Source organism: Rhea americana, unplaced genomic scaffold (genome assembly GCF_003343005.1).
Source record: "Rhea americana isolate MKP2758 unplaced genomic scaffold, rheAme1 scaffold_6, whole genome shotgun sequence".
NCBI lineage: Eukaryota > Metazoa > Chordata > Aves > Rheiformes > Rheidae > Rhea > Rhea americana.
Genome location: NW_028186756.1, coordinates 2,839,811 through 2,861,937, shown reverse-complemented (window position 1 = coordinate 2,861,937; position 22,127 = coordinate 2,839,811). Strand labels below are relative to the sequence as shown.

At 40.4% G+C, this 22,127-nt stretch overlaps 1 protein-coding gene across 1 annotated transcript in view; it reads right to left on the bottom strand.

Moving 5' to 3' along the window:
* Positions 1-1,259: 1,259 nt before the first annotated feature.
* The window catches only part of TENM1 (teneurin transmembrane protein 1), a 240,114-nt gene continuing 219,246 nt past the window's right edge, over positions 1,260-22,127 (bottom strand). Inside the window, exons 24-30 of the mRNA XM_085319789.1 lie at positions 21,000-21,172; positions 18,513-18,748; positions 12,239-12,535; positions 7,885-8,272; positions 6,003-7,223; positions 5,393-5,535; positions 1,260-3,938 (exon numbers count right to left, since the gene is read on the bottom strand). Of these exons, the coding sequence (XP_085175915.1) occupies positions 3,180-3,938; positions 5,393-5,535; positions 6,003-7,223; positions 7,885-8,272; positions 12,239-12,535; positions 18,513-18,748; positions 21,000-21,172 (3,217 nt within the window). The 3' untranslated portion in view covers positions 1,260-3,179. The remainder of the gene's footprint in view (positions 3,939-5,392; positions 5,536-6,002; positions 7,224-7,884; positions 8,273-12,238; positions 12,536-18,512; positions 18,749-20,999; positions 21,173-22,127) is intronic.

Genomic DNA, 22,127 nt, shown 5'->3' with positions numbered 1-22,127 from the left:
TTATTTGGCTATGTTCTACATATATATATCTATATATATATTTATACCTTTGAAATGCTCTAGATTTGCTAAATAAATATGAAAGTAAAGGAAACGTTACTTATATGCACTATTTGTTTGGCTGTCATAAAAAATATAAGGTGTCTTCTCATGGTAGGTACTTTGCTACAGGATAGTGTGCAATAGTGTTTTTAAATTTAAATTGTGTTTTTCCACTTTCAGAACCTTGTTCACAGTGCAGAATGCTAGCATCAAATTATCTAATTGACAAAAAGTTTTCCATGCCATTAGTAGTCTTTCTGTTTTTTTTTTCTCATTTGGGTCTCTAGGCTATAGTGCAAAATTAAAAAAAGAAAGAAAAATACAAAAACAACACTAAAAAAATGGCCTAACTACCAGATAATAAATAAATTAAAAAAAGGAGACTGAACTATTCCCTTCCTCCATCTGAGGCTGTTCATGAACAAGATGGTCCAAAGCTATTTGTTTGCTACAGTTCTCATCAATCACTACTGGCAGGCCCATGTGTAGATGCACCATCAGTCTCCAGTGCTCTTGTATTAATTGTTCGTTTCTTTAGCATTGTTATCACAAACTGCCATTTATTTTTAGTTTTCTAAACTCCTGAAACTGTTATAAATTGTTATATAACAACTGCTTCCTTTTTTTTTTTTTTTTTCTTCTTTTTTTTTGTAGTAGGGTCACGTAATGCCATGTGATTCTTTATGCATCAATATTCTTGTAAGAAATATGATTCAAAATGTACCTTAGAATGTCTACTCAGGAACTGGGAAATGCCAAATCTACTTTCAGAGACAAACCTGGAATACATGTCACTCTTTGATCTTTTGGCATAATATGAGAACAACAATAATCAAGGCAGTATTAAAAAACACAGCTGTAGGTAATACAAAGTGCATTTCCTGCATATAATACAAATATAACTTTAAGAAACTAAAGGCACAAGCTAACTAAATATGTATTACATACTAGAAATGCACAGTTCAAGGTAATTCTAAGAGCTTCAAATATTTGTTTATAATGGATATTTAAAGCAGTTTGAAAATGATACTTCATTAGTGAATTGCAAAAAAGTATAATTGCTTAAAATATAAGTAAAATAGACTCTAATATTGACATCTTGGATCAGTGATAAAATACATCATCACATTTATGAATGCACTCTCTATATACAGTTCATAGATTATTCTTCCATTGATTAAAAGCATATTAGAAGCTCAAGGACTTTGAAGGTCCATTTTTAGGCTGGTGTGGAGGTATTCAAATTCTCCATGATTTTATGGAAAATTACGCAAATCAGAGCTATCAAATGTGGATGTTGCCAGCTCCAAATTCTGTACATTAGTTAATGATGAGCCTGATCCAAAAATGCACGTGCAGATTTCAGCCCAAATTCCCCGCCGGGTCGCGGAGCAGAGGGGGCCCGACCCTGCAGAGCAGCCGCGAGGCTCTAAGGAGGTGCTCGTGGCGTGAGGCCGAGACCCGAGGCCACACCTGATGGGTGGGCATCCGCTCTGACAGTCCAGTTCAGGCTCATCTCTAACTCTGGTACAGTCTGCTCCACTTGCCCAAAAAACAAGGGAAGAAAGAAAGAAGAGCGGAAAGAAATATGAAGAAAGACAAAGAAAGCACTTTGTTGGCTTCGGTAAATACGAGCAGAAATTGTTTCAATATATTTGCTATGTCTGTTTTGAAAGAAATGTGCAATAACATCACTGTTACGGATACACAGGCTCTATAACAAGACTTCTAGCTCCCTCCAAAAGTCAGTAAAGGAAATCCGTTTACCCATCCCACCCTCCATGTGCCTTCACCCTCCCCAAGATAATCAGGTCTTTTAAAAATGACAAGCTAAAAAAAGGATCTTCTACTCTGCTATGAAATAACTGTGCCAGCAGCGCATGATACCTTGGGAAATAAAAATTTCTGCCCATGCAATATAATGCTTTTCTGTGCGCTCTAGATATTGAGCTGGAAAGTAAAGAGTCATCTCCAAAATGTTCTACGTTTATCAACATATTTACTATCCACACTTAGGTTCATCAACTCCCAACCCACCAATCTTCTTCAGACTCAAAAAAATGAGTATTACAACAGGATTACTAAACCGAGATGAAAACAACATGAGGCCTAAAACCAACACTGTGATTTACAAATGATCTAGGAAGAGTCCTGGTCCAACGGATACAGGGTGAACCGGGCCTGCAGCACTTGCTTTTGAATTGCCACTGGCACCGCACCAACCCTCCCAGCTGGGCGACAAACGCTGTCCCAAAAGCACCGAGTTAAAGCCCAATCCAGAGAGACTGGAGAGACTCCTTCAGCGCTAGCAAAGAACTTCCTTGTCCACCTCCGACCTTTGGCAGGACCTCGGCAGCGCCTCGCGACACTGCACCCCTCGGCCAGGGCGCTCTGCAGCTACACTGGCGTTGGCGGTCTCCAGCATAACGCTGGCCCCACGGAAGACCTCAGAGAGAGAGGCCACCACGTGCAAAACCAGACACAACGTGGCATTCGTCACTGGGTGAATGAGAGGTGGCTATGGAGCAAAGGTAAGCGTCGGGGGGGACGGCCTTTACGTAATTTCCAGGTTTGGAAATCTCTGACATGTAGCTGTGAAGAACGACGCGTGCTGGGTTGGTGAGCAACCAAGAAGTTACTGCACCTGGTCTGGTTTTCGCATGCCACCCCCGAATCTTTGGGACACCCCACTGGAATAAAAGCTCCCCCAGGAAAGAGGGCTTGCAGACTCAGGCTCTATAACCTTTTAAATAACTGGTGAATTAAAATCAACAACAAAAGAGACGCGTTTCTTTAGAAGGCAGCAGGGCGCCCTGCRTTCCTGGGCACCCTGCGCGGCGGTGCAGGACAGCCGCAGCGGCACGCCGCGCGGGCCGCGCCGCCGGGCTGCTCGCGCTCTGCCTCGGAAACGTTTGAATACTGCCACACGAGAACTAAAAATCTCCACTGTCATCTCTCCAAGAGTTAAGCGAACARTATTAAAATACCATCTTCTGTCACATTTAAAGGCAGTTGGATATGTTTTTTCCTCTATATTTATATATACAGAGTTCTGATCTAGAAAAACCAATACAATAAACCATTTTACGTTTAAAAACAGGCAGTCTTTGGTGACGCAAAGGCAGAGATTTTCTTTGTTACCTTCTGCCTATTTCACTCTGTCTCATAAAGTGAATATTATTGGCACTGTCAGAAAGTTCTAGATACTGCTCCACAGATAAAACAAAATATCCATCGTAGCCTTGTACCCGCCCAGTGCTTAAAAGCTGCTGTTTCTCTCCATCTGTCCATGCCCTGATCCCTTCTTCCCCTTCCTGCAGCCGTCTCTGTTCCTTAGTCCAGGCCTGAGCAACTGCTCTCTGCCTGGCTATTTCTAAGACATGGTTCTTTTCTTCTTCTACGGTTGTTCCATACCGAACATTAAAGCACAGTGCGCCGTGCTGCAGCTGGATATCAGCAAACCGTCTAGTCCTTCCATTTATCACAGAAGTCATCTGGGACACAGTGACGTTGACACCATTCTCCAGAATGCGTCGTCCGCCAGTGTTGCCAATGAGTGCCAAATCTTCTTCTAAAGACCCCAGCTTGATAAAGTAATGGGTGTCGCGGCCCTCTATGGTGAAGTGYAAGTTCTCCAGATAGTGAGCGTTGTTGAGGATGGCAGCAATGCGCCGGCTGTCCTCGTTAGCCACACCTATTATGTCCGCTGTCACTATACCATCCTTGATAGCAAATTTGATGCCTTTGCCAAAAACTGAAGGAATAGCTGCAAATCTGGCTTGCTTCACTCCTTCGTTGCACTTGCCATCACTATACCTGGGTGTCATAGGAAGCTGATCTAAAGATATGAAGTTCCGGAGTTGCTTTTGTAGCTCACACTGAATACCAAGGATAGTCTGGAAAAGAAAATACCAACAAAAGTTAAAGGAGAGGAATTCTGCAGTTCATTATAGCGTCTCACAGTCCCTATCAATCTCTTAACTGCTTAGAATGGATCTTCTCAATCTGTTTGCAAATCACTGTGCACAAATACAGAGCTTGAGTATAYGCACAGGGCTTCTAAYTGCCTAGGGTACTGCTTTCTGTCTCTTAGGCTCTTTAGTTTCCACGAATCAAACTGAAAATGTGTTTATCACAAATGGTATTTTCATGTTTATTCTTTCTTTTCTTCTCTCTCTCCTCCTTGAATTGTTATTCTAATGGCTGGTCTTTCAGCTCGTAGGCTTGGGGAAGCTCGAATTCAAAGCTGTACCCTGTCATGTGATTCTAGACAAATCACTCAGTCTCTGTGCGTCTCATTATATTCTCTGTAAAACAGCAACAACATTTTTTATAGCTCGTTCCTTAAGGAAAGCAAACTGTGAAGGTCTCGAGGCAACAGAACAATAGGAACCAGGCAAGTACATCTGTACTGTAAGAGTAAGATCTGTAGATCTTACTCCCCACTGAGGATAAGAAAATCTTACTTCCAACCATCTGGTTTCTCTTTTAACACTCTACCTGTCACTGCACTCTTCCTGTGCCTTTGCAATATCTTTTTTAACCTGTGAGAATTTTACACGGACATGCTCCTAAATCTGGAACCAGCTCTGACCCTCCAKCCTTTTGCACTTTGTGCAGTCATCTGTGAATGGAAAAAGCATCTCCTCTCCCTCCTCTTTTTAAAACATGCTATTTTGGTCACAGGTGCTCRTGTTTAAATGCAAAACATGAACACCTGCTCAGCACGTCTCTTGGTAGTTGGGCCTGTGGCAGTGTCATGGATTGCTGGACACTGCTAGCTTCTGCATGTCTATTCCTGAGAGACTATACAGCTTGGAGCCAGGTTGAGCTTTACAGCTAAAAAAACCAATAGACCTCCCTACAAATCCACAACAGCAAATTTTCTGTTTTCCTGCAAAAATGTTTTGCAAGGAATAGACTTGTAGAGCTGTTCTCTTGGTGATCTTGCATATYCTGCTGTGGCACCTTTGCAAATGATGATGAAAATCTGTTGGTTTTATTTTTTAATTACCTAAAATTTTGTGTAGCTTGTTCAATTTTCACACAAGCACCTTTATCCTTTCACCTATGCTGCCCCCACCCGCTCCCCCAGCCCCAGTTTGGAGGGTTTCTCTGTAAGCAGCTGCAAGATTTCCTCGYTGTGTTCCTATAAGCTTCTCTTTACAACTCTCCTCTGCTGCGATGCCAGTAAACAATGGGACAACAGTCAGTTTGCCAGCACAATTAGACTATTTGCTTATCAAATTGAAAGATACTGCCACACTGTTTCCTTGGTCTCCATTATTTTCTCAAAAAAGTTCCTTAATTTAGAATCAGAAACATTTGAGCTGTCAGAGTTTTTGCTAACCTTTCCGGGATCCCACTCTTGGGTTTTTGTTTGAAGCTGTAGGAGTTCATACGTTGTCTCCAAAGCTTCTATCTCTGGTTTGGGGAATCCAGGTAATACGTTGTGCAACTGGAAACCAAACAGCTCTAGCCAACTTCCAATGTCTACAAAACAAAACAAAGCATTCTAGCAGTAAGGCATGTAAATTTTAGAAATCCCAGCTATGTAGAAATAATGATTTCACATTAATTTACGTTTCAGTACTGGTTTCAGCATTTATTGAAGAAAACAAATGATCTGATTAAAAACATAGCTATACTGAAATCAATAGTGTACCTTCTTTCCACTTAAAATGGAAAAAAATCAGATAATGCTGCCTCCATTCTTCTTCTGATTTTGGCATGTAGAAAAGCAGTAGATACAACTACCAATTATTCTATCGATTATCTAAAATGCTATAGAAAATAGATAAAGCTCTATAAGATGACAGCTATTAAAGAAATAACTTTGAAGTAAGCAGGAGCAGAGCCAAGCAGTATTTTCTGGTAAGTGCAAATGACTTCTGAAGTTTTGGATCCATACAGGAATTTGATCCCAGACTGTGTTTTCATACGAAATATGTTACTTTTACCTGTTGTATACTTAGCAACATCCTGGATTCTGCCAACRGGGTAGTTATTTTCAAATGAGTAGAGATTAAATGGTTGTGGGACAGCATTCAGGTGTTTCCATATATGATGATCTGGTGTCGTCCATCGACCAGCAATAATGTCATAATCCCTCTGGCCCAGATGCACTAGTTTAGTAAGAGAATCATAGAGTCCTCCATGAAACCCAATGATAACCTGGAAATCTGGATTTGTGTCCTGGTAGATCTCTCCATAGGGAGTGTACAAAATTTCTTTCATGACTTGGCCCCGACTGCTGAATACAGCTAGAGGTGTTCCAGTATTATCGCAAGCAACATAATATTCTTCTCCACTGCTTAATTCCATTGCAATGAGATGACCTTGAAGATCATAATACAGCGATGTTATTTCTGAGCTAGTATGATTGTACAAGTGAGTAACTCTTATTGGGTTGGAGAGATCAGCATAGAAGAATTGTAGGTGTTCTCCTAGACTTGATTTGCTTGCAACTCGTCTTCCAAGACCATCATAACAGTATTGCACAGTCCAGCCAGACACTTTGTTGTAAGCTTTGTTCAGCAGACCATTGGAGTTGTACTCAAAGATTTCATTACCTCTTTGTCTGAGAAAACCGTCTTCATCCATTTTATACTGAATTTCTCCAAGCCTGGTAATACGATCTCTAAGATCGTATCTCAGAGGAGTGAGGCGAGCACTGTTTCCATGACTCAGCAAGTTGATGTTGCCGTTAAGGTCATAGCTGTAACGCCACTGGGTTTTATCATTCACAGACACAGTCTGAAGTTGACCATCAGCATCATATTCATAGAAGTATCTTGTTATATTGGCATCTACACCTACACGTATATCGCAGATCACCATACGACCCATATTATCATACTGGATGGTCATCCAGTAAGCAATRGATTTAAGAATCTCATATTGTACTTCGATCACCTGGCCATTGGCACTAAAAATTTTGGTATGTTTCATCACACTGGTAGTTATAACTTGGTTTAAATCGTAATTAATTACACTGAATTTCCCGAACTGTTCAGTCCTGCCAGAGACATCAACGTAACGGTATAGATCTATGGGAAGAGGCGTCTCGTTTATCATGGCCTGCATGCTTGTGACACGGAAATTGTTGTAGCTGTAGTCAAATCTGGCATTTACAAGCCCTTCTTCACTAAACCTGAAGATCTGGCGACCAATAAGTGGACCTGCGCATAATAAAAAAGCAAAGGGGGAAAAGCAAGGAAAATAATGAATTATGTCCACAGACAGAACTAGCAAAGACATATACCCCTGAGTCTTGCTACTACTTCACTGTCTCAAACTGTACCATTAAGTAAGAATATGTTAGATTATTTTCTCACAAACCTTTATTAATGCTTGCTCTTCAAAATATTTATATTTTATTAACATTTGTTTAAATTAATGCTATTTTATTCATAATCATGATTTCTATTTACTTACAAGATAATTCTAAGTTGAATTTATTTTACATGGTGATTTCCTTCCTCATATAAACAATCCCTTTGAATTTATGTTATGTTATGGTATAACCAGAGAAACTTGAAAATACAAACAATAAAACAACTTGATTTAGTATTTAGCAAATATCCACACAGTGGAGTAAAAACAATCAAACATTAGAAGAGCTATTCTATACCAAGCAATAAAATGAAAACTGTGTATTTCAAATGGGACAGCTATATACGCCTGTGGACACAGACACAGAGATATACACGTTTATTTTTCCATTGAAACAGAAAAATAAGAATTTTTATATATAWAAAAAAATGGAATTTCATGCCAGGCAAGTGGTGTTAGTAGAATCAAGGCCAAAAACTTTAGCAAAGTAATCAGAGTTACACAAACCTGTTTGCCTGTATCTGATGGTGCAGATGAACCCGTCATGCATTAAGTGTATCGTTTTAATAACCCCAGAAGATTCCTCGTAGGTGAAGGTGACTTGGGTAGTATCATAAAGAATCTCAGACAGTCGAGACTGTTTGGTGTATTTGTAAAGGACTCTGCGCCCCGTCCCAGGATATAACGTTTGCAGAAGGCGTCCATCTCTGGTGAAATCTTGTATGAAAGCAGCGTTGCTGTCGGGTGGGGTGTAGATGTTCCGGTAGTACCCGACGGAGAGCATGGTCTGCAGGCCGTGGCGCACCATGCTCGGCATGGTGACCGACAGCAGGTAGTCTGACTGGTCGTATTCGAAGATGTAGCGGCGCTGGCTGTGCAAGAGGAGCATCACCGACTGCAATCAGACAGGAATGGCAATGTCACTGGCCGAGCAAGTGAATGATCATTAATCTAGTGAGTGCCTGAAGGTTAAGGAAATGCTGAAACGACCATCCACTCTTGTATTTTGCTCTTACTATCTGCGTGACCCGAAGTAAAGCTCCTTGGAAACCTGGCCACCAATGTGGCTCAAAACAGAAAGGGAATGATAATAAGTCAAGACGCAAGGACCCCAAACTGGCAGGCAGATGTGGCTCTCAGTAGCATTTCAGCCTCATACTRACTTGCTCTGTTGCTCTGAAATATTTAGGTCATTCTCTCAGGAAGCAAAAACAGAGGGAACCTCTCCCTCCCATGCACAGGTGGAGCATCTGTTCCAGCAGTGGTACAGATGGTGTGCATGAGGTGCTTAGCTTTTATTGGCACTGTGCATATTTCTAGCATCGACATACACCTCTGTATGTCTTCTACTGAAGGCATGTTGCCCTAGAGGTCAGAGTATCCCCAGGCTTATGAATGGATCAAAGTGCTCTGCAGGTTTTTTATGGTGTGACTAGTTTTACCTCCGGCATTTARTATTTAAAAAGAAGAAAATTTCTACACCAGTACTTGAAAACTGCCCTGTGCTGGTTAATCATGGCTCGTCAATGACATCTGGCTTGTTTGTTTGGCAGAGGAATGTGCAAGCGTGGCAGACATATTTTCTTGTGCAGATTAAATTTTGCATTCTCTAAACCCTTCCCCCCCGGCATGTGTAAGGTCACAGAGYGCAGAGTACAAGCCCAGTGGTGAAGCGGCACTGTCAAAACAAGCATAATGAAAACACAGGCGGAAAATCCGTGGGAGAACTTTGTAGCATTCTCCCAGCTCTAGTAACTGGCCTGGCTGCGCTTGAGCACTGTATATCCTTACCACAACGCCTGAGCTTAAACGTAGCTCTGATATTGCAAAGTTCTTGCGTGAATTCTACCAGGTGCCTAAGCAAACTGGCGCTTTTGCACAACTGAGGCAAAGCAAATTCTTTTGAGGAACATTGTAATTGTGCATTTTCCCCAAAGCACTGCGGAAAGCCATCAGAAAAAAGACTTTTTGTTTTTTTCTCTAAGCTCAAAAAGCTTTCTGGGAAGAAAATGCCAAGGGCTCAACCTGCAACGGGTTAAGTAACTTTGGCCTAAACCACTTTGCTCTGACGAACGGCTGCGGTGCCCATTYGAAGGGCTGAAGGTAGGCTAAGCCTCAGCCATCCTCCCTCCCCTTCCCTGCCCGCCTCCCAAGGTGTATTTCTTCCTGCCGTTGGCGAAAGCCATCTGTCACCTGCACGCGAGCCAGGGAGCACCAGCATATGCCTCTCGCGGGTTAGCCGGTGCCAGCTGGTGACGATAGCCCTTTCTACCAAGCTTTTTCTGACCGCTTTATTGCCGGTCTGCCAAGCATTTCTAACATACACACTGTTTATTTTATTTTCACCTTCAGTCACCAGTCCCCAGTCTGCAGTAAACCACTGGCTGAACTCTCTCCTAGCGCTGATGTGATGCCTCGCTCTATATATGGGTCCCGGGCCTGTTTTTAAGCTGTCTGCCATTGACAGAGTATGAATAACAAGACCAGAAACAGCTCTAATATAATATTATTGCCCCTGTGTGCCGTTTTTGCAGTATTTTGTGGCTTTTCCACTTTTGTCCAGGATAGTAAAAGGATAGGGACTAGAAGGATGGGAGACTTAATTGCCTATCTATAGTACCAGAGGATAGTATAATGAGAAGTGAAGTAATTCTCTGGTCATCCTAGTAATACTACAATAGATTTTTGAACTATTTACACAAATTGGACTCTAATTGTTTTAAAGGATTTCAGAGGGTAGCTCATAAAATATCCAAAACTCTCATTTTGTAAAAGCAAATGGAGCCCAGTCAACCACATACAACCGATGCCACACGGCATCCTGAGCGAAGCCGGTAGCGGCGATTACTTGGAGCTCTGCTGGGAATACACAGAAATGCTGCAAACGGCCACTAGATGTCATTTCTGTCCAACATACACACGCCATCGCTCATCTGTTCTGTCTGGCTGTAAACAGCAGGATTTCAGACTCTGAGACCCATTTACAGTACTACTATCACAGTGCTTCTTAAAACTTAAATTATTGCAACTAACCTTGGAAATGGGAGAGATTTATGAAGACTTACAATTAACTCAAAGTGCTAATAAGTGAAAAAGTAAATATCCATAAATTGGAAATGAACTATACAATTGATTTTTTGATAAAAGGAATCAGTGGGTCTCACRAGGTTTCAGGCAACCTTTAACAACCATTACATAATTAACACAATGAGCTATTGACTTTATGGGGCCACAAAATGGTATCTCAGTGTCTAATTTTGACAGTGAATTCGTTTTTCTTTAGAACAAACAATGATGAAGGTAYATTAAATGGTTGAAAGATTATGTCCATGGTGTCTATGTCTTTCAGTAATTTTAATGACGAGTTACAGCATCAGTCAAGCCTGCTTCTACCTGAACCAGTATGCTTTTGCAACTTGCTTCTACAAGATCAGGATTTATCCATTTGTGYAGAATTACAGCACATCAGTTTTAAGTTATATGACTTATTTATAATCTCATCCTAAGCTATGAAGWGATAAAGTGGTTTGGAAAGATATAAAGCATACATCTTTCCAAAATTAYGGTCCATTAAGCCCAAAGAAGAAATAAAAGATTCTCCGAAAGGCACATTGCCCAAATATTTGAAAGCTGTGCTAAATGCCTGTTTACTTGCAATTTGCAGAAGAGCATMCAGACAAAAGAAGCCCTGACAAATTTATCTGAAGCAAACTTCTGAAGCTTCTAGGGCTTGCCAATCTTGTTAACAAGTGCAAAAGCCATCCTGCATGCTGACAAGGAAGGAATCACATTTTTATGCATTTGCCAGTGTGAATCTTTTTTTTTTCTCTGGGTTAGCTACAAGTTTTTTGAGGATCAGGCTTAAAYACATTCAAAATAAGTACAGCAAAGTTTATCTTAACAGTACACATTTGAAACTTTTAAATATATAAATAACTTCAAAGTCATTGGATTTATTGCATGTAATACTCCAATCAGTTTTACCTCACCTGCCCCCTTCTATCCTTTCCATGTGGTTAACAGGTTCAGAAAAAATGTTTTGCAAACTCATGGTACATTAGAGAGTCAGTCTAAGCCTGTGCTATTTAAATAAAAGTTTAAAAGGACGCTATGTGAATATAAATTCACACTAAGTTCTGAAAGCTTTAAAAATACAGATTGGCTATTTGGATTTGAGAGAAAGAATAGTATTAAATGAGATGCATCAACGCATGAATTAGATGCAGTTTTCAGTGACTATTATAGTTTTCACTTTGTTATTCAGAATGGCAATATGTTTTTCAACAGTGAGAAGTTCACTTGAACTTCGACTGAGACCAATTTTACCTAGCTACTAAACAAATTGGAGGTGCTAATAAATTTCTTCATAACTAAACTAGACCATAATTGTTTGAACTGATGTCATATGGCCTTAAGYACTTTAAACTTTTTTTTACATCTGAAAACTATCTGCAGTATTCTAATAAAATATGAGTTGAATTTAGACAAAAAGTTGGTGGTTAATTCAGTGTGCTTAATTTAACAAAAATGTATCACTGAATAATGTTACAGTTTGTAGCCTTATTTATTTTGCATTAACATTTGGATTTTAATTTCTTTTGGAAAAAGTTTCTGTTTTCAAATCAATTTGTAGAAATTAAATTAAAAAACATTTCACTGAACTTTAGTTTTAATAAGTGACAGTTCTGAAAAGAGATGACTGTCCAGAGACATCTAGTYATATAATCGCATGCAATTTCTGTTTAAAAAGTCTTAAATACTCTTGCTAGAGGTACGATCATAACATTGTTCACAATACAGTATCTGCATCCAAAGAAATATTTTCTCCTTGGTTCAACAATCCATGTTTAAAATGATTTACCTTTTCTAAGTATGTGTAACTCCATATTTTACCATCTGCCCATGTTCTGGAAATTATGTTCCCACTTGGATCATATTCCATTTTCTCAGTCCAGGTTCCTCTTTGAATATAGGTCACTAATCCAGAATGTGAATAAGTGATGTTGACCTCGTTATACTTGCTGATGGGTGACCACAAAATTGGGCGTCCTGTCTGGTCATACATGATTCGAAGAGTGAATTTTCGATGATCATCATAAATCTTTCCTGTCCTGGTTACATGATCAAAATCAATGGAGAGCAGATTTCTATTGTGGGCCTAAATACAAAGATACGCAAGGTAAGAAAAACAAGGCATGTTAATTACATACGATACCGCCAGTCAAAATGTGCAGTGGTTTAACAGTATGATTATGAATTCAGTGCTTACTGAAGACAATAAAGTAGAAAAATATTCTCATGAGAAACAGGAGGACCAAGCAGCAGAAAACACTACTTGCACTCAGTTTCCCTATGCGTCACATAACATGAAGATTCCTATTTCCATGTGCTCAACTTTCTTTCCTCTCTGCTCTCCTCTTTTCCTATGCTGTTCTTTCCTCTTTCTCCTCAACTTTCATCTTTCTACAGATTGACTTTTTGATGCCAGTGAAAGATGTGCAGTTGAGTCGGGCCCACAAATTAACTGACCCCCCTCGCTCACACGCTCTCTCCTGAACGCCAGTAATATTGGTAGGTTATCTGCTCCCCGGGGACGGCCGACGGTGGGCTGCACGTGGACACCGGGAAGAGAAGAGCAACGTTTGTGGCTACCCACGGCCCTGCTCACGGCTGTCCTCCTCCTTTGCCCCAAGCTCGGGGCAGTGGCTGCAGCAGCAGAACTAGGCGCCAGGCGTTTCGCGGCTCTCGCCCTACCTTCAGGGCTTGAGCAGCTCGTACCGCTGGGGGAACGCTCTGATGGGAAGAGTCAAGTCAAACGCTGAGCCAGATTGCCAGAAACGAAATGTATTTATCCGCTGCTCTCCTCATCTGCCTCCTTAAATGGTGCAAGTCACTGGGCAGTCACTATTAACATTAAACTCCATTTAAATCAGGGATATAATTTAGGGAACCCTAAAATAATGTTTATTGACACGCCTTTTTCAGATCAATGCTCCTTGTGCTCATCTCAGAATCATCTGTGTTAATCTATTCCAATTAATAAATTGCAAGGTAATTCCTCGCAGCAGAGATGATGTCCGTTTAGGTGTTTGCACCGTGCCCAGCACAGTGCTTGGTCCTCACTGAGACCTGCAGGCGTAGCTGTAAAGTAAACGGTTAAGAATGCCTGTTTAATAATTCAAGCTGTGATCATATGGTGGTAGTGATTAGAAAGAACATTTTTTTCTTTCCTCTTTCTGTTTTTAGATACAAAATAATTTGAAAATCCAGAAGAAGCAGGTGCTCTTTCTTCAACTACCATTCCTGTGGTTTTATATGCACACATGTCTAACTTTAATACTGCTCATTTACAATAGCTGTAAAATACCTATATACTCCTGTAGACTGCTGTAACTATTAAAATTTATGCTCTAATGATTGTTAAGGAGTCACGTAAAATGTGATGCTCAGTTCAACTATATTTGCTTGTATACAGTCTGATGGATTAAGTTTATGATAATATATTTCATTGCAAACTTCCTGCAATTTCAGAAAAAAAAAATTGCTAGTGGTAAAATACCTGAGAAGCAAGCAGGGGATATACCCTGGCTCATACTCATTTACTTTCTATGTACATATTTAATATTCTGATTGCTATTATTATTATTATTGTAGGATACAGACAGTAAAAAGGAAGGTCTTGAATACAAATCTCTTGCAATCTAGATTTCAGGAATGATACAATCAGTAAGAATGAAAATCAACTACAGGCAGAAATAGCAGTGGAGAAGAGCAAGGAGAGTATTTAAAAGCTCACATAGGTAAAATAGGTATGTGTATATTTTATTACTTCCTTTGTATTCCGTATTTTATGTCTCTGTTTACTTTCTTAAACAAGATTTAACTTAAAATTTAATATGCCTCTCATGGCAAGATGGGGTAAAACATGGGCACCAGCCCTCATTTCTACATTGCACTGAAACGTTGATTTCAAATTTCAGTAGGTTCTGCAAAATGACTGCTCTAGCCTATATAAAACTTATTAAAGGGCGCCTAAGAGAGAACGGAGCTCACATATGCTATTGCAAGAATTGGTTTCTAAAAGCTACATCAGGCCAGAATTTCAGCTGAGGAAAATAGGGAGCAAATCTAGCTTATTTCAATAACAATACTAGTAGTTCATAAACAGATATATTTATTATTTATTTTAAAACATTATTTGGCTATGCTTTCATTAGTTCCAGTGCCAGAAACTTTGCAATGTAAATAATCATACAAATGAATTCGTTCTTGAGTTTAACTCTCAAACCTAAAGTACCTAAAACGTGTAAATTGGAGAAGATTATATTACTTCCTTGTCTGTGTTTTGATCTGAGTGGAAGTAAGCTGATACAGAGTAGCTCCTCAGAGTCCAGAGGAGGTCCTGTCATTAGGACTTGCTATAAGACTGGTTAATAAAAGGGAATAATTTCCTAAATACTATAATAAACTTATCTATCAAAGCCTATATAAAAAGGCCTTTTGAATTGAATTGGGGCCAATACATTATCTCCATTTCTGTTATTTAAAAAAAGGAAAATAGTACCCATAAATAAGTAAGACTGGCCAACCATCCAATTTTCAATTTTGTAGACATTCACTTACAAAAACTGGATTGCATCCAATGCCAAGTTCCTTCCAAGTTATGCAAAAGACAGGAGTGAACAGAGCTGAATTCTAATCAGCATATTACTATGCATCATGCTCATTGGTTTTAACAACAGCCTTTGCTTCATTTTTAGAAGTCAATTAAAATAGTGATTCAATTGATAAAAAAGAAGTCTTGCTAGATTAAGATTGATGTTAAAATGCCTGATTGTAGATAGATTTATTATTAATATAAAATGCATACATGCCTACAGCCTGTTTTATATACTTTCAGGAAATACCAGGGCAGGCAATTCTGCACTTAAAGGAAAGCTCTAATTAATTCCCATTTCCCCTATTGAGTCAGATACTGCAATCAAGTTAACATTTTTGTTCTAGCATTTTAGCTAACTTTTACTCRTTTCTTCTCTACTTCTGGAACAGGGAATTCACACCATCCAATAATTTCAGTTTAAAACACAATATTCTACAATATTCTTCAAAACCTGTTAACAGCGGCCTCTTTTGCAAAGCTGATTTTGTACTAACAGAATGATATGCTTTCAAGAGGTCTGCTAATTGTGATTAAGAATTAAAAATGTTAGGAAGCGGCAGAGCAGGAAAAGCTTTCTACTTTCCAACTAGGTCATCCTTTTTCACATTCCCAGTTACCTGCTTTCTAATTTATACCTCTAAGCGCTCAAACCATTTGCTTCAATGACTTTATCAGGACTGATCTTTAAGTGACATCTTTATGCCTAATGTTTTCAGAAAATGGTGCTTTTTTTTTCTGAAAACTCTTCCACTGTGCTGTTTTTTCTTTAACTGTAAGACTTTAAGTCTGTTCATTTCCACTGAGAACTGGTCCAATGCCCAGAGCTTTTTCTTACGTATATTCTCAAAGTTCAGCATAGTACTTTTTGCTCCACAGTGCAAGCCTTCCAACACACCTCCTATTGTGCTAATCATGGCATAGTAAGTGCTTAGCTTTATTTTCAAAATATAACTCACTAGAAGTTTTCTGAACAAGGTCTTACCAGAACCTCATCCAGCACAAGTGCTTCTATTGCTGCTTCTTTTCTGCAGTACTCAAGGATTTGTCAACAATAATCCCTAAATCCTTTGGACTATTGGACTTACTGCTTCAAATACATGATATGATGTTATTTTTACTCCTGATTTCTTGCACACTTGCTTTAATAACCAAGTAGAGACAGCTGCCTCTGGGTAAATGCTGCTGATACTTTGCCTTCCTCTGCAGCAGCACTGTTCCAGCTTCTTACACCTCCATCAACTCCTCATTTTGTTGGCATCCCATGCAAAAGTCTCATCATTAAAGTCGAACACTATGAGCCATATATTTCACCTGTCCTCCAGTATCCTCTTTATTGGCCTCTACAGGCTGCTTGTCCCTTTCTCTTGTTCATATTTATATGGCATATCCTATGCTCAGAATACTTCCCATTTCGACTAACAGATCCTCGGTTAATACTCTATTCCACCTGCTCTCCAGCCTTGCCCCATGACAGGCCTTAGACCCCGGCAGACAGATGGTCCTACAGCTCAGTGCAGTCAAGGCAGGGGAAAACCTTGTTATGCAGGCAGTGGACATGTCTTTTTGAGAAGAGAGGTCAAGCCACATGTCCCCTTAATCTTGGGTAGGTGTAGAAAGACACCTGTAGTTTTGCAGAACTAATGATGATCCAACTGCTGGGCCTTTAGAGGACACTTTTGGAGGTGCAGAGCCTTCAAGACAGCAGCACATCAAGGCCATTCTTACACTGCAGGTCCTGTCACTGGGCGGAGGGTGAAGGGGGAGAAAGACTAATACATAAGTGGTTCTGTGCACCAAGAGACTGACAGAGAGGGCAATCTGTTGCCCTCTGGATAGCTTGAATTTTGAAATATTTCAATGAACAGGTTTATTTTAAGCCTGCAGCCAGAATCCATCTAATCCTGACCAATTTGAGAATTTCTTCCCTTCTTTTGTGGAATGCAATATGAAGAAACAGGAAGAATCAAGGGAAAAGATTTTAAAACAATCCCCAACCAATTTCAGCAACAGAAAATACAAATTGCATTATAGGAAAACCGTGTAGAACGCAGTACGTTGAAGTATAATTGTCAGGAACAATTGGCCCCTGCAACGTAAGCAGAATAGATGACTGACTACGTAATTTCCACTTGAGACTTTTATTACATAATGCCCTTAAATAAATACACACTATGCAGTTACTTAAGCACAAAATCATACAGAATGCACTGATTATGTAAAGTGAGTCCTGGAAGCCGAAACTTGGATCCTGTCATCTTGTAATACATACGTTTGCCATCGTAATAGGTTAAAGGGCTATGAGGACTCATGCTATGATGGAAAAGACGCAGTCAGAGGAAGGGCAAGAAAAACTAAAGGAAGCTTTTTCCCATTTGCAAGATCCTTATAAAACAGTTGTGACTGTGAAGTCTGAAAGATTCACCCCTTCAAATGGGTGTTTCACACACAGCAGACAGTCTGGCCAGATTATCCAAGTCTTGGGTTTCTGATTCATCAGCACAATTGAAAACTAACCTGATGCACTTGTTAAGTAAAAAATATGTAGGGTCTGATAATCAAGAGATAATCCAGAGATTTTAACAACCAGTTCTGTACTTTCAGAGCTAAAATATGTAATTCAAGAGACAGATCTATCCAGACAGGTTGTAGTTAATAATGCAGTATTTTTAAGGCTAAAATTCCCAGTCCTACTATTGTTACAGGTGTTTTTGGTAGTACTCCTGTGAAAAAACTGATTTCCTCAAAAACCTTTTCTGCAAGGCAGCAGCCGCTTTGAGCCTTAGCGTTACCTAATTACATGCTGAATGTTGACCATCTGTCACCGTAATGTGTGAGTTCTCAGGAAAACAAATACAAACCACAGCCGCAATGTTAAAATAATTCTTTGTTAGAGCCGTATCGTAACCCGGCTAGTGGGAGTGAGGAGGTTTGAGGCTGCATCACGGGTACCATGAGGAGGTAGAGGGCAACATACACAGCCTGTCTGGATATACAGGGAGACTCTRCATTATTAATGCCTGCAGGAAATGTACTGCCCAGGACACCTAGGGTGTGCCCTGAGAAATCATCTGCACCARGCACAGGCTGGCACACGTTATTTCCCTCAGAGCAAAAAGGTTAGCTAGATCTGAGAGCAACAGAACCTGGTTCCAAGTCTGCTGCTGTGCTAGAGTAACTATGCATGGCCCTTTGCTCACAGCGTCTTCCCAAGACATAATTAAGTTCTTAGTTGAAAAAGAAGCAGAATAAAAAAAAGTAATTATGTCTTCAGGTCAAGTCTAACAACGAAAATCAAACAGAGATCAAACATCCCTGTGAGTGTTGGTGGAGTTTGGTTTTGAAATTCATGGCTGGGGCCCATCATTGATACAAACTTTCCATCGCAATTCTTATAAAGTATAACATTTCAACATGGTTTTTGTTCAATGGCTTTCAAAGGGAACAGTACACTTTGCACCACAAGAGGAAGCCTTACCCTTAACCTTCTCTCAAATGTAGAGATATTGCCTTTGGTCTGCTCCCTCCTTTGCCTCCATTCAATGAGATTTGAGTTATGCTCTCCAGGAAGGGAGATATTGCACTTCCCTAAAGTGGGGCTGACGACTCCTGCTAGAATATGAGGCTCTGTGTTAAGAGTGATTTCCATTCCACTGGCAAAGGTGACTCTCAGAGACCCATCTGGGCTGACCCGGTAGATATTCTGCGTGTTATCTGTCAAAAAACAACAATCAAAACCAGGAAACACAGGACAGTTCAGATCTACAGCTTTATAAAGCAAACATTAGGTGCAAAAGGGCTTTGTTTGTCCCTAGTTTACAGACCGCTGAATACATACCAACTGCAGTGTGATTTTTGTAACCTGTAACCTGCAGGTCTTCTTCATATCTATAAAGAACTTTTTTTTTATTATGTTTGGCCTGATTATTTACATTGTGAAGGCTTCCTGCAGCAGACACAAAGAGGTTTTGCTTTCAACCTAAAAATATGCAAGTTTGTATGCTAGGTTTTGACCACTGATATTCTGATGATTTTAGCATGTTGGGACATGCTAACGGAACATCACACTGTTTAAAATGAATCAGCGCACTGACTACCTAAGGTCAAGTATGAAAGCTATTTTCACAGATCTCTAGGATGACAACCCGCCTCCTATTCCGGCCCTTTTGCTCAGTATCGCCATACTAAAAAGGTCTCCTCTTTCCCAGTAGCAGCAGGACATGGGGGTTCAGGCACAGTGATGGCCCTCCACAAGCCTGAGGTCTGATGCACAAAGGACACTGAGGAAGCAGTGCTGGGAGAAAAATAGCCAGGTCAACAGCAGTAGCACAGCGAGCAAGTCCAGAGGTGCAGGACCGTGCTGCAGAGGGCCGTCACCTCCTTCCCCTTGCCTGTGCGCTGTAATTCCTTCCCTGTGCTTGGGAGAAGTGAAGGATGTGCATGGGGGAAGTCAGTGTGGCTCAGCTGACAGATGATGGCTTGATCCCGAGCCAGTGCATTTACTGCTGAGAGACAAAGCACAAACTCTCACCCTTAAAATCTGACTGAACACACAGCATCTTACCAGCTAGTAACTATGAAAAGGATCCTTTATTTAGCTGGTCCACACAGAAACAGCTGGTGCAGCTCTTGGGATATGAACACATGGAAAATATTTGGCCATGTCAGAAAGTGAAGATAACAGACATTGCATTAAAAGAGACTTTGTGACTCAGACATAAGATGTCTGATTGTTTATGGGACGCTTCATGATCACTTCACAGAGATATGGAAATATGCAAACTTTATGAATTCCTAAGTATGATAGCCACAGCTATGGCTGTTAATTTCTGGTGCTGCCTGCAGTGTGCTGGGCACTTTCCTGAGACAAAATCTGGTAACATCCCAACCTGGAGAAGYTGCATCTTTAAGGACAAACATAATCATGCAGTAAGTAGCTGAAACAAACAGTAGATGCAATCATTCAAAGACTAATGAGTGATACCATGCTACAATACAGCATAATTCTTTCCACTTATTCAGTGCCTTCTCTCTAACGCATCAGTGAAGAGGAATGAATGAATGCCTTGTGAGGTGAGCTCTTCCTTTTCTTTTCTTTTTTTAAAAAAAGAAATATTAAAAACTGAGAGGCAGAAAAGTTCTGTGACTTGCTCATGGTTGCAAAGCTTTTCTACAGCAGGTTTGGAAGTAAAGCAGACCTATTTCCCACCATCAGTTCTCTCAAAGCTTCTCCCTCTCCTCCTGAGGGTCCACTGCCAACAGTGGATCAACAAAGGAAAAAAAAAAAACAAATTGACCAAACTGTATAAAAACAGAACTGTGATAATGAATCTGTAAAATCTGAAGGACGACACTGGGGAACCTTYATCAGGCAGGGATAAGTTCTTCTCAAGAGATACGATACGCCAACGCATTGAGGCTGCCAGGGAAATACTACGATGTCTGCAGTGGCCTTCTCAAAACCTCACCCCGGAGGCAGGCACTAGCCGATGTGAGTAATGCCTTGGTCCTTCCTGCAAGTCCTGCCGCTAGCGTGCCAGGAAGAATCACAGCGGCAGCTGAGCGAGGCACTGCGGCGTGGAACTGCCAGCGGCGCACGTCACTCGTTGGGCAGTTCTTCTCAGAGYGACAAAGCTCAGTGGTCAGTGACCTCGGCAGGTCATTCTAACTCCTCTGACTACTGAAGTTGTAGCACATACATGAAGTCTGGAAGCACTGGAGATTTCAGTAAATGGAGCCTAACTGCAGGACTGAGCACTTCCTAGGAGGAAAAGAATTCACTAGTGGTTGTTTCTGGTAGCCACCCCAGGAGAATTATAAGTAGTATCTAGCTGACTGAACTGAAGCTAGCGAGAACCAAATGAACCAGCTTTAGTCTTTTATTGGCAAATGGTTAAGAACGCAACAATGTCGAGAGTTTGAAATGCAGTAATTAGGGAAGCAGTAACAGAAATGCCTTATTTACCTTGTTTTAAAGTATATATTGTAGAGGCAGCTGAGAAGTTTGTGGCTGTGATCACGTTTTCTCTGTTTGAAGTATCAAGTTCTACTCTTGTCAGCTTTTCAACATCACTGTGGAAACTGCTAACTTCACCAGTCGGGAATGTTGCRTTGGTCAGATGGCCATCAGAGTCATATCTGAAACAGACGATGTTAAAGAAACATGAACATAGATCACTATTGCTTTGTAGCTACTCCTAAAAGAATAAAGAAAACAAAAGAAAAAARAACTCTGTAAAYATTCGCAGTAAGTAAAACAGTAAAAATTGGTGCATTTATTTACTCAAAATGCTGCATTAATTTCTCAGTCTGAATTCCCACTTAGACTGTTTTTAGTGGTGCTGGATAAAACATAATTGGAAATAGTATGAGATGCCAACTACATGATTCAGCCTCTGCGGGCAGCTCTGCCAGTTGCGCCCGCCGTGGCCAGGGTTTAGACCCGCCGCGATGTGATACAAGAGGGTGGCCGCTGGAGGTCACTCGGCATTCAGGCAACAACCCTCCCTGGAAAAGGCGTTTTCCTCAGGTTAAAATAAGTCCAGTTCTGAGACACCGCAACATTCGGTAACTGTGTTTTGTTGCTGATGTTTGAAGTACATAGCCTGAATGCTAAATTTAAAAAGGACTAAAAGTGTAACAATAGTGATTAAATTGGATTGAAATCTGCAGCAATTAAGCTGTCTGCAYGGTATTTACTCACGTGTTAATTCCCATGGGCCTACTCAAATCAGCAAGACTTCCTCCTCAGAAGTAACAGCAACAGAATTTAAACCACCACATTTTAGTTAACATTTAGTTACATTTCACCAGTGCTGCAGAAATTCTTTTTGTTTGAGATACTTTTTATGAATCAGGCCATGTTAGGGAAAAGTGAATAATTAATGCGAGAGATTTGGACCAGTGTCTCCAAAGGGTCTTCTCAGCTCTACAGATATGTTTGTTCTTTCCGATGGTTTGCATGAAAAACAATGCAGAGCAATGCTCGCTGCTTGATATTGTTACATATTAATGTCTCCCATCTTAAAACCTTACTGATGCTAACACATTTTATTCATCCAGGAGACCTCACTGATAATGATGACCCATTTGC